We start from the raw sequence: 19,442 nt of genomic DNA on the forward strand, positions 1-19,442 counted from the left end.
TGGGGATGATAAAAAGTAGTCAAAGCACAGATATGTTGCTTATTCACTGAACGACCTCTAACACGCCAGAAACATCACTGCCGATTTGTCCATAGATGTATGTTGAACATCTGCTGTCGCAGACATTTGCCTTTTGGCTCAGCTCTCTTTGATAGCTCTGTCTGAATCACCTAACTTGCTCCACTAGAGGCTCATTTCAAAAGTTGAATCATTACTCCCCTGATTTCTGTATGAAAAAACTATGATCAGACTGTTAAGGCTGTTTATGAATGATATAAAAGAAGGATATTTTCCTTTTTAATGTCACCCATCAGGAGGAAACGTGCGTGTGATCCAGATGAGGATGATGGATCCCACGCTGTGGACGTGCCTCCTGCGTGGGTCTCCACACCCAGAATCCCTGCGAACACGGAGGCGCGCAGGAAGACGCCGGTGTCGGACACACACACACACACACACTCACTCACACACATACACACGCACACTCGGCACACGAACGCACGCGTCCGCGGGGGTCAAAACAAACTAAAGCCACACTCCATCACTCAGGTAAGCGCGTTTATCTTGTTATTCGCGTGGTGTGGTGAGCGATTGTTGGCGTGAGGAGAGGGACGGTGTCTTGAGCTCATCTCCGGCAGCTCGGAGACAATTCGGGGACGTGGCTGCGCATTTCTTTTTAGGACGTGACGACCCGCAGCAATGACGTTCAACTGCTCGGAGTCGGTCAGGAAGGTTACAGAGGAGAGATGGGGCGTGAATCCTCGCTCCGGGGTTAAACGGTGAGGGAGCGTGTCCTCAACCTTGCCGCCATTCTTCCCGCAACTGAAGAAGAGAAGTCATGTAAATCCTCTTCACCTCTGCTGCTGCTGCTGGTGGTCACCATGAACAAGGCTGACTGTGCTGGTCAAGACGTCAGCACAACAAAGAGACTGCACATGGCATCAGTTACTTCCAACTAAACAGGCAAAAATATGCAACGTACTGTAATCTGACCCCTCATTCTCAACTAGCAATGGATTTCAACACTATAAAACCAGTAATGTATAATGATCATTTGGCCAGTAATAGAACAAACATGCATAAGTGAACACATCACAATACTTACATTAATATTCAGACCAGCTCCAAGATCACGGCCACCTGGTAAACAACAGTAAAATATAACCCCGATTTTCAAGGGCCAAGGTGACACCATTTCACTCATTAAAGACAGCATCAAATTTTAAAAGTATTGACAATGAGTACACATAAGGTGATTTAAAAAAATGGACATGTTGGAAATAATATTGACTTTGTGGATTATAACATTTACAGTGCCATGCTTTGTTGTTTGCACTAAAACTCATGAGTGTTGAAGCTAGTTCCATCAGGGACTCAAACATCAATCGATGTGGTCGTAATGATTTGTCAGATTATCACGAGTGCATGCAGGACGGCATACACTAAATCTGCTTGACTGTAGTACAGTGGATGTGAACGGCGTCAGGAAGATGAATAGGGTTTCATTTTGTTCTTTATATGCTCCACTTGTCCCCACAGCAGCCTCATTCAGGGAAACTGATTGGAGCGCTTGTGTGTTCTCTCCTCCAACAGCAGGGTCCCTCTGATTTGCATAGGCTGTGGTGTCACCAAATCTTTGGTGTTTCCATGGAAACAGTTGCTGTCAAGTGATGATAAAAGTTATACATCAAAGGCTGTTAATTCAAAAATTGTGGGCAGCAATTCCTGGACTGTGGCATACAGAACTGCGTGCGCCTCCTTGGATTTGCTGTTTTATCTTTAATGAATGAAAATAAAGGCAATCGCTATAAATTGTCCATCATAAAGCTTGTGTTGTACATTCATGGCATCGCGGATGGTAAAGAAAAATGTGTGCTTAATGAGCACGACCTGCTCAGTGGTGCCTGACTGGTGGACGAAAGTGGTCATGATCACCCATAAATCAGTTTCCACTGGCATGAAAACAGAGGTTTCTGCAGTTCCTTCTGGGAGCGCAAGGCCCAATTTTGGTTTAGAGCATCATGATTAAAGAGTTCAATTCCTGACCAACACCATGTCCTTCCTGTAACTTTTGACCCTAATAATAATCATCAGAATTTCAAGAAATGAAGACATTAAATCAGTCACATGATGTGTAATAACTTGGAGTGTCCTGGGATAAAATTCAAAGACATTGCCAGTTTTTCTTCACTTGCTTTTTACTGCTCAATTCATTTAGCCAAACGCTGTGTGTCAGATCTTTGTTTTTTTTGGGGTTTTTTTGCGCTATGCCTGTCAGTCACAGTTAGAACCCTGAGGCAGCAAGCGCTTTGCTGGAGGCTACAGTAGCATCCGACCCAAGTGGAGTAAATGTTCATTTTGAGACCATGACTCAAAAATAGATGAAAGTAATGATCCCCGTCGCTGGTTACCCATGAATTTAAATATGTTTTCCATATTTTCGCTTTCATTGAAGTCAAATTTTATAGACATTTTATACAATTTTAGCATTTGTATGTCCAAACTGATGACAAATAATAAGTAAAAACGGAATATTTACATTAAATGAGAGTCGAGATTATTTTACTGTCTATTTTCTAATTAAAGAGTAACTTTAAATGTGTTTGACTTCAATTTCAAATCATTTTGGAAAGATAACGTCATTATTATTGAGGGAACAACTGTCACTGTCGAGGAGATGTTCAATGAATCTCTTGTGTTTGTATGTAGTGTTGATTTTGATTCCGTCTTTTGCTCACTGAAATAGCTGCAATGTTGTTGTATCGCGATCAAGACGGTGGGGGCAGTCTCCTTAGTTGTGGCTATTAGATTAAAAAAAAACTCGTCACATGGTGCTGAACGGCAAAGCTGTTGCCTCCACGTACTGTATGTGGGACGTAAGCGGTTAAAGCCACTGTGCTACGCCCAATTTATTGTTCTACAACCATAAGACCAAGCAGAGGGGTCGGTGACGTCACAAGGACACCAGACCAATAACGTGCCCTTTAACGATTTTACCGCCAGTCCGGGTGGGTGTGTCCGAATGCGCATGCCCAGCACGGTCATGCCACAGCATACCTCACTGGTTTTATTTTTATTTTGGTTTTCAATCCGACACTTGTGTTAAAAAGCTCATCGTGTGTGACCATCCCGGAAATCATAACACACTCATTTTTTTTAACAGCGACGTTCTCCTCTTGGGCGGAGTTCCAACTTTAGCTAGTATGCTAACACTTAGCAGTCAACAACAATAACCGGCTAGTGCACTTTGATGCCTGTGTTCTACATCTTACCGGACCGAAGCACCATTGTCCCGTTCTCAGTTTGATCCCATGGAGCCCAGCGGAAGCGAGTTGGACTCCAGCCTGCCTCAGCCTGAGAACCCGTGCCTCATCGTGGAGGACTCGCAGCCGGACAGCGTCGCGCTGGAAGACGACCCGGAGACCAGCTACCGAGCCCTGCTGGCTCGGCGCCTGTCCAGCCTGCAGCCCTCATCTCGCAGCCCGGTTCTGGTGAGCCCGATCGAACCATTGTTTGTGTATTGGTGACTGACTAAAAACGGCTTAACACGAGGCATTCGAATATTTGGGTTGAGAGCTTGTGCCTTTAAATCAAAAGTCGACTCCATCCATCCATGATCGCGATTGCCAAGACGTATATAAGCACCTGGCCTACTCCATTATGGATATCTATATCGCTTCCTGTGTTCAAACGTTGCACATTTCCTCTGACGGTGAGCGTTGTTAACCCAGCAGTTAAGTTCAGAAGATGTGGTGAAAGTGTACAGAACAAGATCCAGCTTGTTTTGCTTGAGGTCACCTGTGGTCAAAACATACATATATGTTTTGTTTAACTGTCGTCCAGAAATATACTTCTTAAGTATTGCCCCCCCCCAAAAAATCACCCAATCTGTACTCATTTTTTTATACAGACAGTTCCGTCAAAACAAACAAAAGGCATTATTTGGAAAGCTTTAGCCTTTTTGGAAAATCAGAATCAGAAAACTTTATTAATCTCAAGGGAAATTATGTTCGTAACATCCTCTGTAGTCAACATATCACAATAAATTAAAACGAAATAATATTATAAAGTGCAGAGAGTGCAAGAAAATGCAGTTCAAGAAGATTCCAAACCATGCCAACTGAATATTGAGGTGCCCCACTTTCAGCACATGTTGTGCATATGACACTTTTATAAGGCAGCAACTGTGTTCTCAAAAGTTAACTAGCAGTAATTATCATGTTGAAATAATTTAATAATAATAATTTAATTATTAGCTCTGTTTGCTAGACACACTGCCTCTGTTTCTCTATGAATGTCAGGATTGGCAACTTCATGATGTTTTGGTGTCCCTTCATTCATTACTTCTATTATTACTTTGTTCTTCTCATTCCAGGAACTGATTGCGTCACCACCAAACACTTGTTCTCAGACTGACAGCCAATCGGATAGCAACAGCCATCAAGGTCAGTAGGATACTGGTAAACTTAAGAATCATGTCCAAATATGATCATGTGGAATAGACATTACTTTAACAAATGAATAATGGTGTCACTACTCTATTTAGATTATCAAGCTACGTCTGATTCCTGTTCAGCCTTCCATGAAGAGAGCCAGGTCCTCAGCATCTGCCCTGCCCCTCCAAACAAAAGGTAACTTCCTTTTTTTTGTACAGCGATCCAGTAATGTGACGTATTTCCACCTCTGACACTGCAGGTGCTCCTCCGACACAGACATGGAGTCTGGGGCTGACTCAACAACAAACTGTCAGTCTGAAGGTAATCTAAGGCTTTTATAACTTGTCTCTGAATGTTAAACTGAATGTCACTGTCACCGGGTCTTTCAGAGGGAAATTCGCAGTTTGGCCTTCTTGCTCTCTCTCAGAGTCAGGATCTCTGTGGTGAAGCAGAGAACTGTCATGACGTCTCTCAGCCTACTGACTTGAATCCATCTAAATTGGGTATAAATGGTTTTCTTATTCTTTTGATCGTTATTGTTTTGATCCAGTGTGATAACAACAGTTCCCTTTAATCAACAGAGACGAACAAGTCTGGAACCTCGGAGAGTCAAGACCACAAAGCACTGAGGTTTTCACCTTTGCATTACAATTGAATGAACCTCTTCAGTAAATAGGGAATATATACTCACTAATACTATCTTGCTTCCAGATCTGAGGTCAGCTCGAGCAGCTCATCAGAACACCACAGTCAGTCAGGGAGGCAGCTGAGTGTCCAGGTTCTGCTGCATTCAGAAAGCCACCAGAACTCTGGTGAGCTGGATCAACAGGACTGTGACATTCAGTCCTCGCAGCAGGACATGTTTGACGCTGAAAAGACAGGTACGTGAACACTGTAAGCTTATACTTGCGCGCTTTAATGCGCAACAAAAGGTGAAATTGATGTGTTATGGTGTTTATCAAGTAGTAAATACTGCTTGGCATCTTGCGAAACTACATTAATTCAGCTCTCTCATGATTTTTGGCTTTTTAAAGGTGCTGCGGTGGACAGCACAGTGTCTGAGCCAGAGCAACAGGGCCTCCCAACATCCACGCCGGCACAGACCCTCCACCTTCTTCATCTTTCTGGCCATGAAACTCTGGTGCAGGAAAGTCTGTCTCAGTAAGTGAAATATCTCTCTCTTGTTGTCATCTCTTTACTTTCCCAAACAACAACAGCAACAACCCAGGAAATAACTTTGTATCCGTTTGCAGGTCCTCCATCGATTGTATTGCACCGACGCCAGATAACTTTAGCCACACCCCACTAATTGTTCCCAGCTCACCGACGGAGCTAGAGAATAAACTCTGTGAGAACCAGCACATTTCACATTAGGCGTTTAATCCAGCGTGATGCAGAAATGTTTTAATTTTCAGGCGCAGATGAGCCGATGGACACATCACTGCCTCTAGAGGGAAGAGAAGCTGAGAAGGAGGCAGAGCCAATGGATACAGATCCTGCCTCCAAACCCCAACCTTCTGCGTCAACTCCTCTGTCCCAGAACTGTCCTGGTTTTATGCTGGAACGAACGCTCTCGCTTCCCTCACAGCCAGAGTTCTCTCATGTATGTGGATCCTTTTTTAAGGTTGTCTTTGAGATCATCTAAAAAAATACTTCAGTGAGATCAGGATGTAGATGTTTTCTGAACATAGTGGCTTGGATTTTGATCCATGACAATTCCTGCATTTTCAGATGTCAACGTGAAATGTGACTAACAATTGAGAAGAGATTGAAAATGGCCAAACTTCATGTACTACCTGGCTAAAGAAAGTACTGCTTGATGCCAACCTCAGTTGACACACTGCACATATTTATAGTTGTGATTTTAAATTGAGTTTGTGTAAGTTCATTGGCAAATTTTCAAGCAACACACACACCCACACACCCAGGCACATAACTTTAACATTAAAGATTTTAGATTAGAAATGTGTATTTGAATATGATGAAGGAGCTCTCTACTGTTGATTCCTATTTAAATGACATTAGAAAGCCTTTAATTAGAATTCTGTGCCAGACTTAAATTACCCAATAATAAGATCATATTTTTCAGTGTCATCTGTTGACATAATTAACCGACAGTAATAAACATTACACACACTATGAGCAACATTACGCCATCCATTACAGCCACATTGAAAAGAATAATTATGCTATTCTTTTGACTTTGGACCATTTACTGATCGGCATATTTAACATGATATCCATTTTATTATAATGAATTCAATAAAGATACATAACACACTTTCCCGTCTGTTTTCAGGATGTCTTTGCTGCATCGCAGAGTCCCCAACAGTCCGATAAGAAGTCTCCTTCCCTACCTCTGGAGTCTCAGTCTCAGCAGCTGGAATCAGCTGCAACCTTTGCGTTGCCTCTGCAGCTTTCTGCCCAGTTGGAGAGCAGCTGCCCGGCAGCCAGACATTCAGAGGAGGCGCTGGAGGACAGCCAGGCCACGCAGATAGAAGAAATGGATGAGCCGGTTGGTGTGAACACCAGCGACAGTGTGCTTTCACACCATGATCATAAGAGCAACGGGATGTCCTCTGATTTACAAGCTGGCATCGCTGCCGAGACACCCGCGGCAGCCGACGCTCCAATTTCCTCCACAAATGTAAAAGACAATGGGAGTGTTGCGGTGGTGTCATGCTCTCAGTCAAAGCGCAACTCGGTAGATTTAACTGTAGACATGTGCATCCAGGAGACTCCCAGCAGTCAGGCATCACAGTCCATGATCGCTCAGACAACAGAGACAGACGTGGCAGAGGAACGTGTTGAAGTTGATGAGAAGACCGCAAACAGTGACTCACAACTGAAGAGATGTGACACTGTGTGTAGCAGTCAGAATGACAAGGAGGAAGAAAAAGAGGAGGAGGTGATGGAGGAAGAAGTCGATGAGAGGGCGGTGGAAGGTGAAGGTGTGGCTTTGGTTCTGTCCCAGAGTCAGGTGCTGTCACCAGAGCCCATGGAGGAGCAGAGCATGGACCAGGAGAACGCTGTACTGAAAGAAGTGGAGTCTGCGGCTCAACCATCAAAGAGCAACGATTTGTCTGTGACTGAAGTGTTGAACGGTCTGGAGACCAAGATGAAGGATCCAGAACCAGAAGGGCTAAAGGACAAGAGTCTGAGTGACAGCTCCGGAGGTAGGCTTACAAGATCAGTCAACACATTTGGTTTTCATTTTATGTCTGAATGAACAGAGGTCTCTTGTCATAGGAGCTTCAGTTAGTGGAGTCCATGATGAGGTTTTTAGTAGAGACATACTTTTAAATGAAGGTTCCAATAACTGGTCTTCTGCAGAAATCTCCTTCCACTTCACTCTACCTAAAGAGGGGGAGTCGATGGGCCCTGCTGTTGCCGCCACTCCCCCGTTAATCAGCCAAATGAAGAGGTCGCACCGACACAGCACCCCCATTGGTAAGTCTCCACCTTATCAGGTGCTGCACTAATCCAAATGGTTGGTCATGGTTCTCTCACTATTGTGTAGAAACAGCTTCCTTTTCTGAGAAGTCTGACGTGGTGGAGGACGTCTCAGTGGATGTAGCGATGGCAGCCGGTGACATGGGTCGTGGTGAGAGCGGCGGCGACGCTGCAGGCGAAGGGAAGCTGAGTTTGAGGATGAAGCTGGTGACGCCGGTGGAAGAAGGCAGCTCGGATAACTTCAGCCTACAGAGTGAGAGACGACTCTTCCTTTGTGTCGCTCAGCTGTGCTGTTTTCATGGACGTATTACAGTTACAGAATAATTGTCTTCTCCACTAGAGCCGTCTCTGTCAGAGGATGCATCTGTTGCCAAGGTTACCACTGACATCAAGGCTGTTAGCAGGTAGCCGTGCATATTTCTTATAAATTAACTCTCAAATGCCTTAGAATGTCTTCTGGGGCATTTTTTTCCCATTTCAATTCAATTACTGCTAAAAATATTGTATATGTATTCAGATCATGCATCAGTTTAATCCAAATAAATGTACCCGAATGATGTCTAAGGTCAGTTTTATTGAGATGGTTGTGTTGTGGGTTCAAACTGCTTTCGCGTCCCCACAGCCCGTCGGTGTTCACCCGCGTCAGGCAGGTCCACCGACAGCAGGAGACCAGGGATGACAGTCCAGCTGCAGGAGATGTACAACCCTTCAGGTGGGACGAACAGGAAACTGATCAAAGGCAGACAGTCCGGTTTATTATGTGTGAGGTCAGTGTGCGTGTGCTCGTGCAAACGTGTGAGGAGAGGAGAGACCTACTTGTGAGGTTATTTTCAGCACCGCGAGTATTCTCCTGGGTCATGTTGAGTGGGAAGGTGAAATCTTGTCCTCTATTTTCAATAGGGTTTCACTTCTGCTCACTTCTTTCCAAAATGCATACAGCAAACATGCAGCATAATGTCTGGTCTAAAAGCCGCTACTTTTTTCTCACAGGCTTAAACAACGATGTGGCTAATGCATAGATTTTTACCGTCAAGCGAGCTTTATGCCACTAAGATTTTGAGCCTCTTCATGTTAGTCCAATGAAATTACATGCATTTTGTTGGCATTAATGAACTGTTTTCGCCCATTGTATTATGGCAATGACTTTCTGCCACAGCTCCGGAGTTTCCGGAGCTCCGTCTCGTCTTCTTAAATCTTGTGGGCGTGGTTTATATTCAGGTGCACTCGGTTGTCCCTTCGCAGCCTTTACATTGCATGATAACATTGTGCCATTTATAGTTGGACGCCAAAGAAAAAACATGTATTTTTTCTGTTTGCAGAGGAGAGCTGTTTGCGTCGCCTCAGAGACTCAGTCAGTCCTCATCGCTCGGGTGCAACAGTCTCCCAAACAGCCAACAAGAGCCTCCAGAGAACGTCAAAGATTCCACTGTGCCTAATGAGCCATCAGAAGAAGTGACATCCGAGCTGTCCAGAGCTGATGGTCCGCACAAGGCAGCTGCCCAGCAGTCCGCTGACAACACAGCCACTTCCACCCCGTCCAATAACAAGGTTTGTTATGAGTCCATGTCATCCCTCTTGTTTTTTTTTTTTTTATTTCTGAATCGTATTTAATGCTGAATAAAAACATCTTCCAGAACCATCATCGATCCATTTCCCAGCAGACCAGTCTGGATGCAGTAGGGCCGCGCTCTCCAGGCAACAAGGTACAAGTTGTGAAGAACTCTGTGGTTATATGATGAATGTAGTGAAGCAAATCTGTATTGTCTTGGAGGAGGACGCAGATACTCCGTCCTTCAGAAGAACTGCAGGCCCCGCCCACCGTCGACACGTCCGCACCATCCAGGAAGTGCGGACCACCATCACACGGATCATCACTGACGTGTACTATGAGGATGGGAAAGAGGTTGACCGCAAAGTCACTGAGGTAGATATTAATATTATGTTGATAATATTGTCGCTTGCTTGCTTAGCAAATGTATAGCAAAATAGTTCCACTACGAATATGACAGCAATTTCACTTGTATTGTTGCAATAATAACGCTGACTAGTTGAGTAAAGGATGGGTTTGGTCTTGAATTTCCCAGGAGAGCGAGGAGCCTGTGGTGGACTGTCAAGTGTTGGACAGCGACATCTCTCCATGTCGCACTGGCAGCTCCTCTGTGACCTCAGGTGACCTTGCAGATATAAGCTCCCTGTCGTCCAAAGCATCGAGCCTCCAGCACAGCTCGGGAGGAACCAGCAGCACAACTGGACCTCCCCGTCCGGACTTTATAATTCCTGGCGTCCGTGGCACCAAGTCCTCCAGGTACTGCCTCGGCTACTGTGGCGTGGAAATGAAAGTTTCTCTTCGTTGAGCACAATCCTGCTTTTTCTTCCTCAGCATGACTCTCTAAACTAAGTCATTAACTCACAGCGGGATCAGTCACAGTAATAACACGCTAATAACAACCGATGACTCCTGTCTCAGGGATGGTAGATTAAATAGGCACTCAATTTTCAGTGCAGATTCATATGAATAGTAGTAGAGTTGAGTTCTCACACAGAGATCGTTGCATCTCCTTACACAAGCAATGGCATAAATCTGAGTCAGGGTAGGTCCATGATCTGTCGCTCTACGTGTCCGCTCTGTGTTTGTGTTGCCCCAGGAGGGGAGGTGGGCAGAAACACAGGGGCCTAGTCACACAGGACAAAGGCTTTAGCACCCTTGGCTCACCCACGGATTTCGTTTCACCCACTGCGGGAGGACGGGCAAGAAGGGGTCGGCCCCCATCCTGCTCCCCTTCTTCCAGGTGAGTCTCGCTGAGGCTCACCTTGCAGTCATGCACTCACCGCTGCTAACATTCTTCTTGTCCGACCTTCACTTTGCAGTCACCCACTTTTTTTAGCCGAGCGGGAGACATTCAGTCGTCATTTACAAATCCCCTCATTCTATTAACCACCATCTAAAAGGAGACGTTGCTGGGTTCCACAGATCACAGCCGTTTATTTGCCATGTTGATCCAAACTTTTTCCTCCTGTACAGGGGACGCGCTGGGTCACTGCAGCAGCTCGGGCCTCACGGCCCCCCACTGTCCTCATCAGAGGATGAGCCCTACACCCGCCTCCAGTCTCCACACCACCCCGTGAGCCCCACTGTCTCCGACCTGCTGAGGTCGTCTCCTGACCAGGCAAGGTCATGCAGCAACAGCTTGGTGGGCCTGCGAGTTGTGGCCAAGTGGTCATCCAACGGCTACTTCTACTCTGGACGGATAATCAAAGACGCAGGGGAGGGGAGATTCCGCCTTCGGTTCGATGACGGTTACGAGTGCGAAGTGCCTGGCAAGGACGTTCTCCTCTGCGATCCCATTCCCCTGGAGACCGAGGTCACTGCCTTATTGGAGGACGAGTACTTCAGCGTGGGTGAGGAGCGGAGACACCTGGACGTCTGTGATGAAGTGAAAATGATCCGGTCCTCACGTGTCTGTGTATGGGCAGGTGTTGTAAAGGGCTACAGGACGGAGGGCCAGGATCTCTTCTACAGTGTGGAGAAGGACGGACAGAAGCAGTGGTACAACAGGACATCAGTGATTTTGTCCCTGGAGCAGGGAAACCGGCTGAGGGAGCAACACAGTCTTGGCCCCTACGAGCCTTCCACTCCCCTTGCCAAAGCCTCTGACATCAGCCTCGGTGAGGCCACGAGTGTGGCGCCTTCCTACTGTCATTTTGTTTCTTACGCTACCTATTGACTGTTCATAGACAACCTGGTGGAGGGGAAGCGACGTCGCAGAGTCGGAACTGGGGGCCTCAACGCCACCTCTCATTCCACGTTGGGTAGTCCACGAACTCCTGGAACGTCCTTCAAGAGAAAGGCGGTGTCCTCCGACGATGAGAGGACGCCGGTCAAACGAGGCCGCCGCCTGCCGGCCGCCAAAGCCGGTACAGACTCGCCTACCAAAAGAAAGCTTTAGATCACATTGTAGATATTTTAGGGTTTGTTGAGCTTTTAACTGATAACATTTTGTACAGATTTTACTTTTTATTTCATTAATCGTTTTTTATTTTTCTTGGAGAGTGAATGCAGATCCACAGCCATTTTAATGAGTCCCGTTTAATCGTGCTCTGTGAACAGTAATGTTTGATTTTTGTACATTTCGACCTCCATGTGTCCCGAGTTCTTCCTCTGCTGCCCCCTGGCTTCCACTGAGGCCGACTCGGTAATTCAGACACCAACAGTATGTTCTTCTGGTGCTGGTCACAGGTGGTGGGGTTTGGATAGTCTTTCTGTCTGGTCACAGATGCTGAGCCTCGCTAGAACTTGAACGATTAGTTCACTTAAATCATCTCTCTATTGCACACTGCTCTGCCCACACCTTTCTGGTTATTACATTATTATTATATACATAGTTAGATGTCTAATGTTTGGATTTTTGTGAACTAATCCATTGACCCAGGCTGGCTAGAAAAGGCTTATAAAGATGAGTGGAATAAATTGTTGGTATTGTGTGGTGTGTCTGCAGCTCCACGGGTTGGCGTGTGTAACACCTCGGGCAGCGGCACCGACCTCCCTGGTCAGTCAGGTGACCTGGCTGAGACTCACGGTCCTCTCCCGGAGAACACGTCCCTGTTTATGGGTTTTGCCTTCATGCTGACGGCCTCCTCTGAAAGCGACAGGTTGACAAACAGGCTCAGCAGCGACGATGATGAGGGTGAGCCGGAGGACCACGGGTTAAGAGTTAAGAATGTTAGCAGGACTCAGTGATGTTGCGATCAATTTCACAGATTATGTACAAACGGGTCCATTCAACAAGAAGTATACTGAGTCTCAGCTGCAGGCTGGCGGAGGCTTCATCCTTCCAGACTTCAATGAAGAACAGGTGACACTGTAGCATCTTTTTCTTCAGTATAATGACTGTTTATTAAGGCCTACATAAAATAAAGTGGCCTGCAGACACTCAGCTAGAGATGTTTCAAATCTCCTGAAAGAAAAAGTCACCTTTTCCCTCCAAAATCCAGTGTAAAGCCGCGTACCAGAGCCTGCTGATCGCCGACCAGCACTGCCGGACCCGGAAGTATCTGCTGTGCCTGGCCAGTGGCGTACCGTGTGTCTCACATATTTGGGTGCGAGACTGCTGCCGAGACAACAAGCTGCTCAACTATCGGAACTACCTGCTCCCTGCAGGCATCGGGCCTGACAACACTCCAGTGGAGTGGTAAGGAGTGATCATCTATTGTTGACTGCTAATATGTCAAAAGTAGCTCCATTGTTCATAATTCTGTTAATCTCCCTGTTTTCATTTTGTTCTGCATTTTCATCTCATTTATCAGGCATCCTCGCAGCTTTCCGTTCAAGTCACTCAAGTTCCTGCTGGTGTTTGAGAAGCCCGAGGAGCTGTTGGCTCAGCTCGCCACCATGGGTGGAGCCTCCTCCACTCGTCACTTCCAGCCGGACAAAGATGGCACCGGTGAGAATATAGGTCAAGTACTTGTCAATACTCATTAAAAACTTGACTTGAAACATATTTACTTAATACAAGGTTTAAACAGGCAACAGTCACAGACAGTGTAGACATAGCTGTTTTTCTTTATCTGCAGACGTTCCTGCTGCTGGGAAGTTCGACGTGGTACTGATGGACCAGAGTTGTCCACCGTCGCTGCAGGAGAATGTAACTTCGCAGAAAATCCCACTCGTTTCTGCCGAGTGGCTGATCCAGAGTCTCATTACTGGGGAGCGTCAGGAATTTAACAGCAAACCTCAGTATCATCACAACTACTCCTCAACAACTACATCTTCATCATCTTCTTCATAATTCCAGTCCACATGTGCACTGCACCTTTAGCCATTTTAAATGTTGCATTTTAGTCGCATGCACCTGCTGTAAATATAATCTGCTGTTTTTATCAGATAATAAACTGTGACCTGTTTCATGTTTGCTTTTACTGGGGTTGGTATTTATATTTACATGGCAGATCAGTGAAACAGGCACATACATCAAACAATCCAAATGGAGAAACAATCAATCAAGGAGGAATGACTCTCTTAATACTGAACCATGGATGAACACGTTTTTGACGGCTGTGGATTTCTGGCAGAGCTGTGTGTAGAGAGTATATGTAGTATTTGCATGTTTATAGCGGTCAGGCAGCTGCTAATCTTGTCCAGTCTAATTTCTGCCCAGATGCTCTCTGTCCTTGTCATTACTGACACAGCTGGGAGTGAGTGGTCTCCAAACTTTGGTGAGCTCTGAAGTTCTCAGGCTTAGCACATGATGCTTTGTATGATGTGATGCTTCAGTAAGACGGTCATGGTCAGCTCAAACACTGAAAGGGAAAAAAGTTAGGTTTTTCATTAGTGTAATTGTGGTACCTGATGTTCAATAATGAGTTTGTCCTACCTGCCCAGGGTTCCCCCCGCATGGGTGTAGTACTTGTTGTAGTCCAGTCTCAGGAGAAGCTGGGCGAGGTCTGAGTTGATCTGAGAATTTCTCACACGTGAAAGGATCGTGAACAGCAGGAAGGACTGACGTTTGAAACCCTGCATGACAACAAGCATACAGTTGAGCTCTTTTTTTTACCGTGGTAAGAAACAGAACGCCGCCTCACCTTCCCCAGTAGGTCCAGCTGGGCCATTCCCCTCTCATCCAGTGGTGCAACACACTGATTGACAAGCAAGCAGAAGTTCTGACAGAGCTCAATGATTTCGTTCAAGCAGTGGAAGACCTGAGAGCAGAGAATATGACGGTCTAGAAGATGAAGTGTTGAACTGAAACAAGACTGAACCTGAATTTAATACACACAGGCTTCAGGAGGATGAAGGACTGTGCCAGCAGGTTGCTGAGGAAGTGATCGTGGGCCAGTCTGATGCTCTCAAAGTCTCTGGTGGAGTTGATCTGCTGGAGCAGCTGAGAAAACTGAGACTCCAGCACATCTACCTGGAATAGGAGGCAAGCAAAAATCGTACACGTGTTTCAAGTTTGCAGCATATGAAAACAATGAGGGACACAAAATTCCACAGGAAATATAGTAATACAGTGAGAAAAAAAGACAGTGAAAAGAGGCCTAATGCCCCACAGTAAATGGTGAGATAATGTGAGCCCTTTAGGAAGTTTCTTTTGAATAGGAGAAATAAATGTTTGTTATGAGTTTAAGGAAACGGACCATGCCGAGGAATCACCTGTAAGTAGTACTGGAGGTTGTCAATCAAAAATGCCATATGGTTCCTCAGCCTCCAGAGAATAATGTCTGTCTGACTGAACTTCAGATGTTTCCTCTGCATCTGCAGGGCCCAGCAGTGCTGCAGCTGCAGTTGCACTCGCCTCACACTCAGCAGGTACCTGAACACAACGTTGTACCTAAACACAGCGGGGTGGACGGTTAGAACACAGAATTAGTGGGAAGTAACCTCTCATTAAAACAGTTGGACAAAGTACGGACTTCTCCAGAACAGCAGGGGTGAAGAGGATGTGGAGTGGCCATTGGACCTTGTAGATGAGACCCAGCGTGGCCCAGCCAGTGAGGGGGACCTCACGCGGGGATGTGTCTTGTGGTGGAGTTGCTCCATCTCTGGCACCTGTTGTTTCTATTAAGAGAGTGTCATTTCATTATAGATTTTAAAGAACATGCATCTGCATGAGAACGACTTCCTCTCTTGGATATATGTCCCTGCATGTCGTTTGGGAGACACTTGGTGATAAAACCACCAGATGGCGCTACACGTTGACGTTAGCGTCACACCCCAAAACCATGCTCATATCATCTTATATGTGGCGATATTAAAGCGCCACATCACGCTGTACTCGCACTTCAACCATATAAACGCACTACTCCAGTGACTCACCTTTTTCTTTGCCCTGATAGTCGACAGTGAGATGAAGCAAAGGCAGCAGATTGTCATCGTCCAGCAGAACTTTGTGAGCTGCCTGCTGAAATGCCACATTCACATCTGCCAAACAAACATCAGAAACTACAATATATATCATGCTTAATTCACCTTTATTTGCCTCACCTTTCCAATCAGAAAACTACTAGTGAGGTACGTTGAATACTCACTGAAAGTGATGATAAAGCAGTACACTTTATCACACCGTTAACAAACTTCAACATTTGTACTAACCGTGCTCTGTGACAGCTGATGGCGGTGTCTTCAGCATGTGTTGTGCCAAGTCAATGAAGACCTGGTAGAGCTCACCGCGTCCCAGCAAGTAGAAATCTTTAATAATCTTTAATAATGGAAGGAAGTACGACCACAGTTAGGCTGAAATCTTTTGGACTTGGAGAAAAAAACAACGGGAAAAAACCTTCAGCTGCTCGAGAAGATTTGACTCCTCCACCATCAAAGTCCAAAGATGCTAGAAAGAACAGAGGAAAAAAAAATAAGATTTTCTCAACATCTTCTATAGGTAGCACACTGCCAGCTCACCTCTGCCACGGTGCTGCGGATATGATCAATCAGATTTTCAAAATCTGAAAGACTGAAATGAGGTTGCTGTTTGAGTTTATGAAGCTCAGCAGCAAACATGTCCTCCTGGTGCTTGAGTATGGAGCCTGAAAGGCAGAAAACAACAATGTGCTTTTGTCGTGTTACGGAGAACCTGCCACTGCATGAGCGATAGACTACCAGCTCGAGATGGACCATGGTTGTGGTTTTCAAACATCTGCACTGACTCGCCCACAAAAAGGATTTTCTCAGCCACACGTATGGGGATGTACGACGGTAACATCTCGGTCCGCAAGGAGAACTGCTGCAGAGAAGGAGCCAGCATCTTCTCCTCCTCGATCAGCCTCTGTGAACACAGGCAGAAAGAATTCAGACAGAGCCCTGACTGCTGTTTAGCCGTGCGATTCTCACCAAGTCCTGCAACTCCCTCAGCTGCTTTCCGCTAAAGCCTCCGAGACCAAGATCCTCCTCTTCCTCCTCCTGGTTAGCTGCACCACCTCCTCCACTGGGACCTTGTTTTATAAAAAACTCCTCGCTCTGGTCCAGCAACAATCCATGAAGCATCCAAGCCGCCAGCTGTTTGTACATAACACCATGGCACACAGCCAGGATCCTGTTAAGCACAGAACTAATAGTGAGAAGATTGAAAGTATTAAAATTAACTTGGTGGGCAAGCATCTGTTTAATGCGCTTGTGTTTGGATATCTATTGTAGTATACAGTACAAGTATGCTACCACCATGTTAAAGACAGATTTGATGCCATTTTATCCTTAGATGAAATTTCAGTGACAGTAGATAAAGAATAAACTAATGAACAAGAAGAAAAAAACCCAAAATGCACTCAAACTGAAACACAGTAACATCAAAAGTAAAAAGCACATTTCTTAACCAATTGCAAGATCTTCTCACGCAACTTGGATCTACTAGTTCAGAGGTGGGCTATTTAATGTGCATAGGGGCCTGATTATATAATGTGACCGTTGAGAGGGGCCGTCAAACCCAAAGAGAGGAGGGTAAAAAAAATGTAAAATATAATCAAGTGATGCAATCATGTGTGATTATGAAGTTACACTTTAAAAATGAAGACACAGAAAATGTTGGTTTGTTGTCTTATATTTAATTTAAACCACATTCCATTTAAAGATTGTCATTCATTTCAAAATCTACTTTCAATTCTGATGTATTTTAAGGGACAAGAAATAAAAAAAAACAATGCATAAGACAAAAATGTCAGAGACAACAACAATGTCAGTTTTATAGTTTTACTCTGACTCCAGGAGGGACGGATAAATACAGTCAAAGGGCCACATTTGGACCCCAGGCCGCACTTTGCCCAGGTCTGTACTAGTTGGACTTACTTCTCCAAGGCCATGCGGACAGGAGGAAGTCCACCACAACTGTGCTTGTACACCGTTTCCATGATCTGACAACCATGGATCTGAAACGGCAAAGTCAAGATATCACTGTGTCCATATGCTTTCAACTTTCTGCTCTCAAAATTAATTTCACTATTATTTCACACTAATGTAGTGCAGATTAATATTTGAAATGAAGACTGAAATGAGTGGTGCAATAAGTCAGTAAACATTCAGCTTACTTTCTGTGATTTTATTGTCTCTACCACCACCATCACAGACGGAAAAAGCAGCTGAAACTAGAAAAAGAAAAAAAGCACAAAGCAGTCCATTAATATTAATTGTAAAAATGCAGAGCAAATATTACACTTACCTGATCGAGTTTGTAGTTCACGTGGGATATTGTTAGATGTGGATCTCCAAGGAACTGAAAAGTAAACCGGTGAAATAAGAATAACATTCAATGCCTTTTTAAATTGCATTCATTTAAAGTGACTAACTTCCTGCTCCAAGTCGAGCAGGGCTTGTCTGTACGGCTGCAGCATGGAGTCCAGTCCTGTGCAAAACGCACTCAAGTAAGTGCCATGGAGTCCTGTCTGGTTGGGCTGGTTGGAGTGATGCTCCTAAAAACAAAATAATACACTGAATTCACTCATTAAATCAAATGTCAAGGTCACCAACTAGCACATTTGCCAATTTATACTTGGGGTTTGATTAACAGTATTATGCACTGTATATATATATATATATATATATATATATATATATATATATATAAATTTTACAAAACAAATGTTGAAAAAAAAAGTCTCACCACATTTTGTCATCATAATGACACAAACGATCACACCAGTATTTTACTACACTACATGAACATGAATTCATTATTTAAAAAAAAACAACTTATTGTTTGCAAGTATGCAAAGTATGAAAACATATAGTTATAACAGGCTTGTACAGTAGCTACTCATGAGCATTGGTGGCTGTTCAAGACCTCTGCTGCTACTGAATTTTAAATTACACCTCATGAATAGTTCTTTCATAACAAATTTTGTTCATAATATGTTAATGGATGGATATGTGATTTCATTCATTCAGCTGTCGGCGGGATGTAAACTGAAGAATAATTTGTTCTGAAACCAATAGATTTTTACAGGGAACTCCCCAGAACAAGGACTTACAATACTTGAACATAATGTAAGTATGCAGAAATCTGTGTATGATGATGCTCAACAAAGGCACTTACCTGTTGAAGGACATGCCCTGTGTGCTGGTCTATGAACTCGGTAAACCGTATGTAATCAGTGCCAAGTTTGCATTGTCGATTCAGGACACTGGTTTCACTGGGGTGAAGAAATGGCAGGTCCTGGGAAACCTGGGTAGAACAGAGCTTATGGTTAACAACGCACGCTCTACACAATTCAATCTCTTTAACAAACTAGAAACGAGCCTCACATTACTAATGGATATGCTAGCGTCAAACTATAATATTATTGCCTTTCTCGTCTGTGTAGAAACAGGTATATGCTTTAAACTGAACTAATCTGAACAGAATTAAGTTGCACGAGAGATGCGGTGCACTACAGCGTTTACATCTTTACCTGCAAACCATTTTGCTTGTTCCACGTGAAAATTGCGCCGGGGTAACCACTCAATGCTAGCAATAATTCGTGGATCATTTTACTTAATATTGACCAGTTTTAAGTCCAAAAACACAGAATTTAAACATCTTATTGAAACGTCAAAACAGCCGCGGGAAGTGTCGCAGGCCATTGACGTCACAG

At 44.7% G+C, this 19,442-nt stretch overlaps 2 protein-coding genes across 4 annotated transcripts; one reads left to right on the plus strand and one right to left on the minus strand.

Moving 5' to 3' along the window:
* The first annotated feature begins 336 nt into the window (after positions 1-336).
* On the plus strand, positions 337-13,807 carry tp53bp1 (tumor protein p53 binding protein, 1). Of its 3 annotated transcripts, XM_053865409.1 has the most exons (29): positions 337-549; positions 3,303-3,491; positions 4,376-4,445; positions 4,547-4,631; positions 4,696-4,757; positions 4,826-4,939; positions 5,018-5,066; positions 5,148-5,317; positions 5,471-5,597; positions 5,690-5,784; positions 5,852-6,039; positions 6,736-7,612; positions 7,770-7,886; positions 7,957-8,142; positions 8,230-8,293; positions 8,512-8,601; positions 9,209-9,437; positions 9,524-9,592; positions 9,661-9,813; positions 9,974-10,194; positions 10,535-10,678; positions 10,912-11,288; positions 11,364-11,555; positions 11,625-11,804; positions 12,386-12,574; positions 12,648-12,742; positions 12,882-13,078; positions 13,194-13,330; positions 13,461-13,807. In XM_053865409.1, the coding sequence occupies exons 2-29, from the start codon at positions 3,312-3,314 to the stop codon at positions 13,673-13,675; spliced, it is 4,872 nt and encodes a 1,623-aa protein (XP_053721384.1). In that variant the 5' UTR covers positions 337-549; positions 3,303-3,311; the 3' UTR covers positions 13,676-13,807. The 3 variants fall into 3 exon arrangements, with proteins under 3 accessions (XP_053721384.1, XP_053721385.1, XP_053721386.1); XM_053865410.1 differs by lacking the exon at positions 337-549 and having other exon boundaries at positions 2,991-3,491; positions 9,664-9,813; XM_053865411.1 differs by lacking the exons at positions 337-549; positions 10,535-10,678 and having other exon boundaries at positions 2,992-3,491.
* On the minus strand, positions 12,658-19,430 carry tubgcp4 (tubulin, gamma complex associated protein 4). Its single transcript, XM_053865431.1, has 18 exons — positions 19,260-19,430; positions 18,905-19,033; positions 18,159-18,281; positions 18,032-18,085; positions 17,901-17,957; positions 17,662-17,741; positions 16,714-16,915; positions 16,483-16,648; positions 16,285-16,409; positions 16,163-16,213; positions 15,979-16,084; positions 15,703-15,807; positions 15,300-15,444; positions 15,040-15,217; positions 14,663-14,797; positions 14,469-14,585; positions 14,261-14,400; positions 12,658-14,186 (listed from the first exon to the last, which is right to left on the minus strand). The coding sequence occupies exons 1-18, from the start codon at positions 19,335-19,337 to the stop codon at positions 14,180-14,182; spliced, it is 1,998 nt and encodes a 665-aa protein (XP_053721406.1). The 5' UTR covers positions 19,338-19,430; the 3' UTR covers positions 12,658-14,179.
* Between the last annotated feature and the right edge of the window lie 12 nt (positions 19,431-19,442).

The sequence above is a fragment of the Synchiropus splendidus genome, chromosome 5, assembly GCF_027744825.2.
Source record: "Synchiropus splendidus isolate RoL2022-P1 chromosome 5, RoL_Sspl_1.0, whole genome shotgun sequence".
Taxonomy (NCBI): Eukaryota; Metazoa; Chordata; class Actinopteri; order Syngnathiformes; family Callionymidae; genus Synchiropus; species Synchiropus splendidus.

What these genes read in the sequence shown, in the direction of transcription:
- tp53bp1 (XM_053865409.1), top strand. Translation starts at nt 3,312, where the DNA reads ATGGAGCCCAGCGGAAGCGAGTTGGACTCCAGCCTGCCTCAGCCTGAG. An exon ending in CCTGCCCCTCCAAACAAAAG is followed by an intron (nt 4,632 to 4,695) that starts GTAACTTCCTTT and finishes CTGACACTGCAG; the next exon opens with GTGCTCCTCCGACACAGACA. An exon ending in CAGACTTCAATGAAGAACAG is followed by an intron (nt 12,743 to 12,881) that starts GTGACACTGTAG and finishes TCCAAAATCCAG; the next exon opens with TGTAAAGCCGCGTACCAGAG.
- tubgcp4 (XM_053865431.1), bottom strand. Translation starts at nt 19,337, where the DNA reads ATGATCCACGAATTATTGCTAGCATTGAGTGGTTACCCCGGCGCAATT. An exon ending in ATCTTCTCGAGCAGCTGAAG is followed by an intron (nt 16,085 to 16,162) that starts GTTTTTTCCCGT and finishes CCATTATTAAAG; the next exon opens with ATTATTAAAGATTTCTACTT. An exon ending in CTATCAGGGCAAAGAAAAAG is followed by an intron (nt 15,445 to 15,702) that starts GTGAGTCACTGG and finishes CTCTCTTAATAG; the next exon opens with AAACAACAGGTGCCAGAGAT.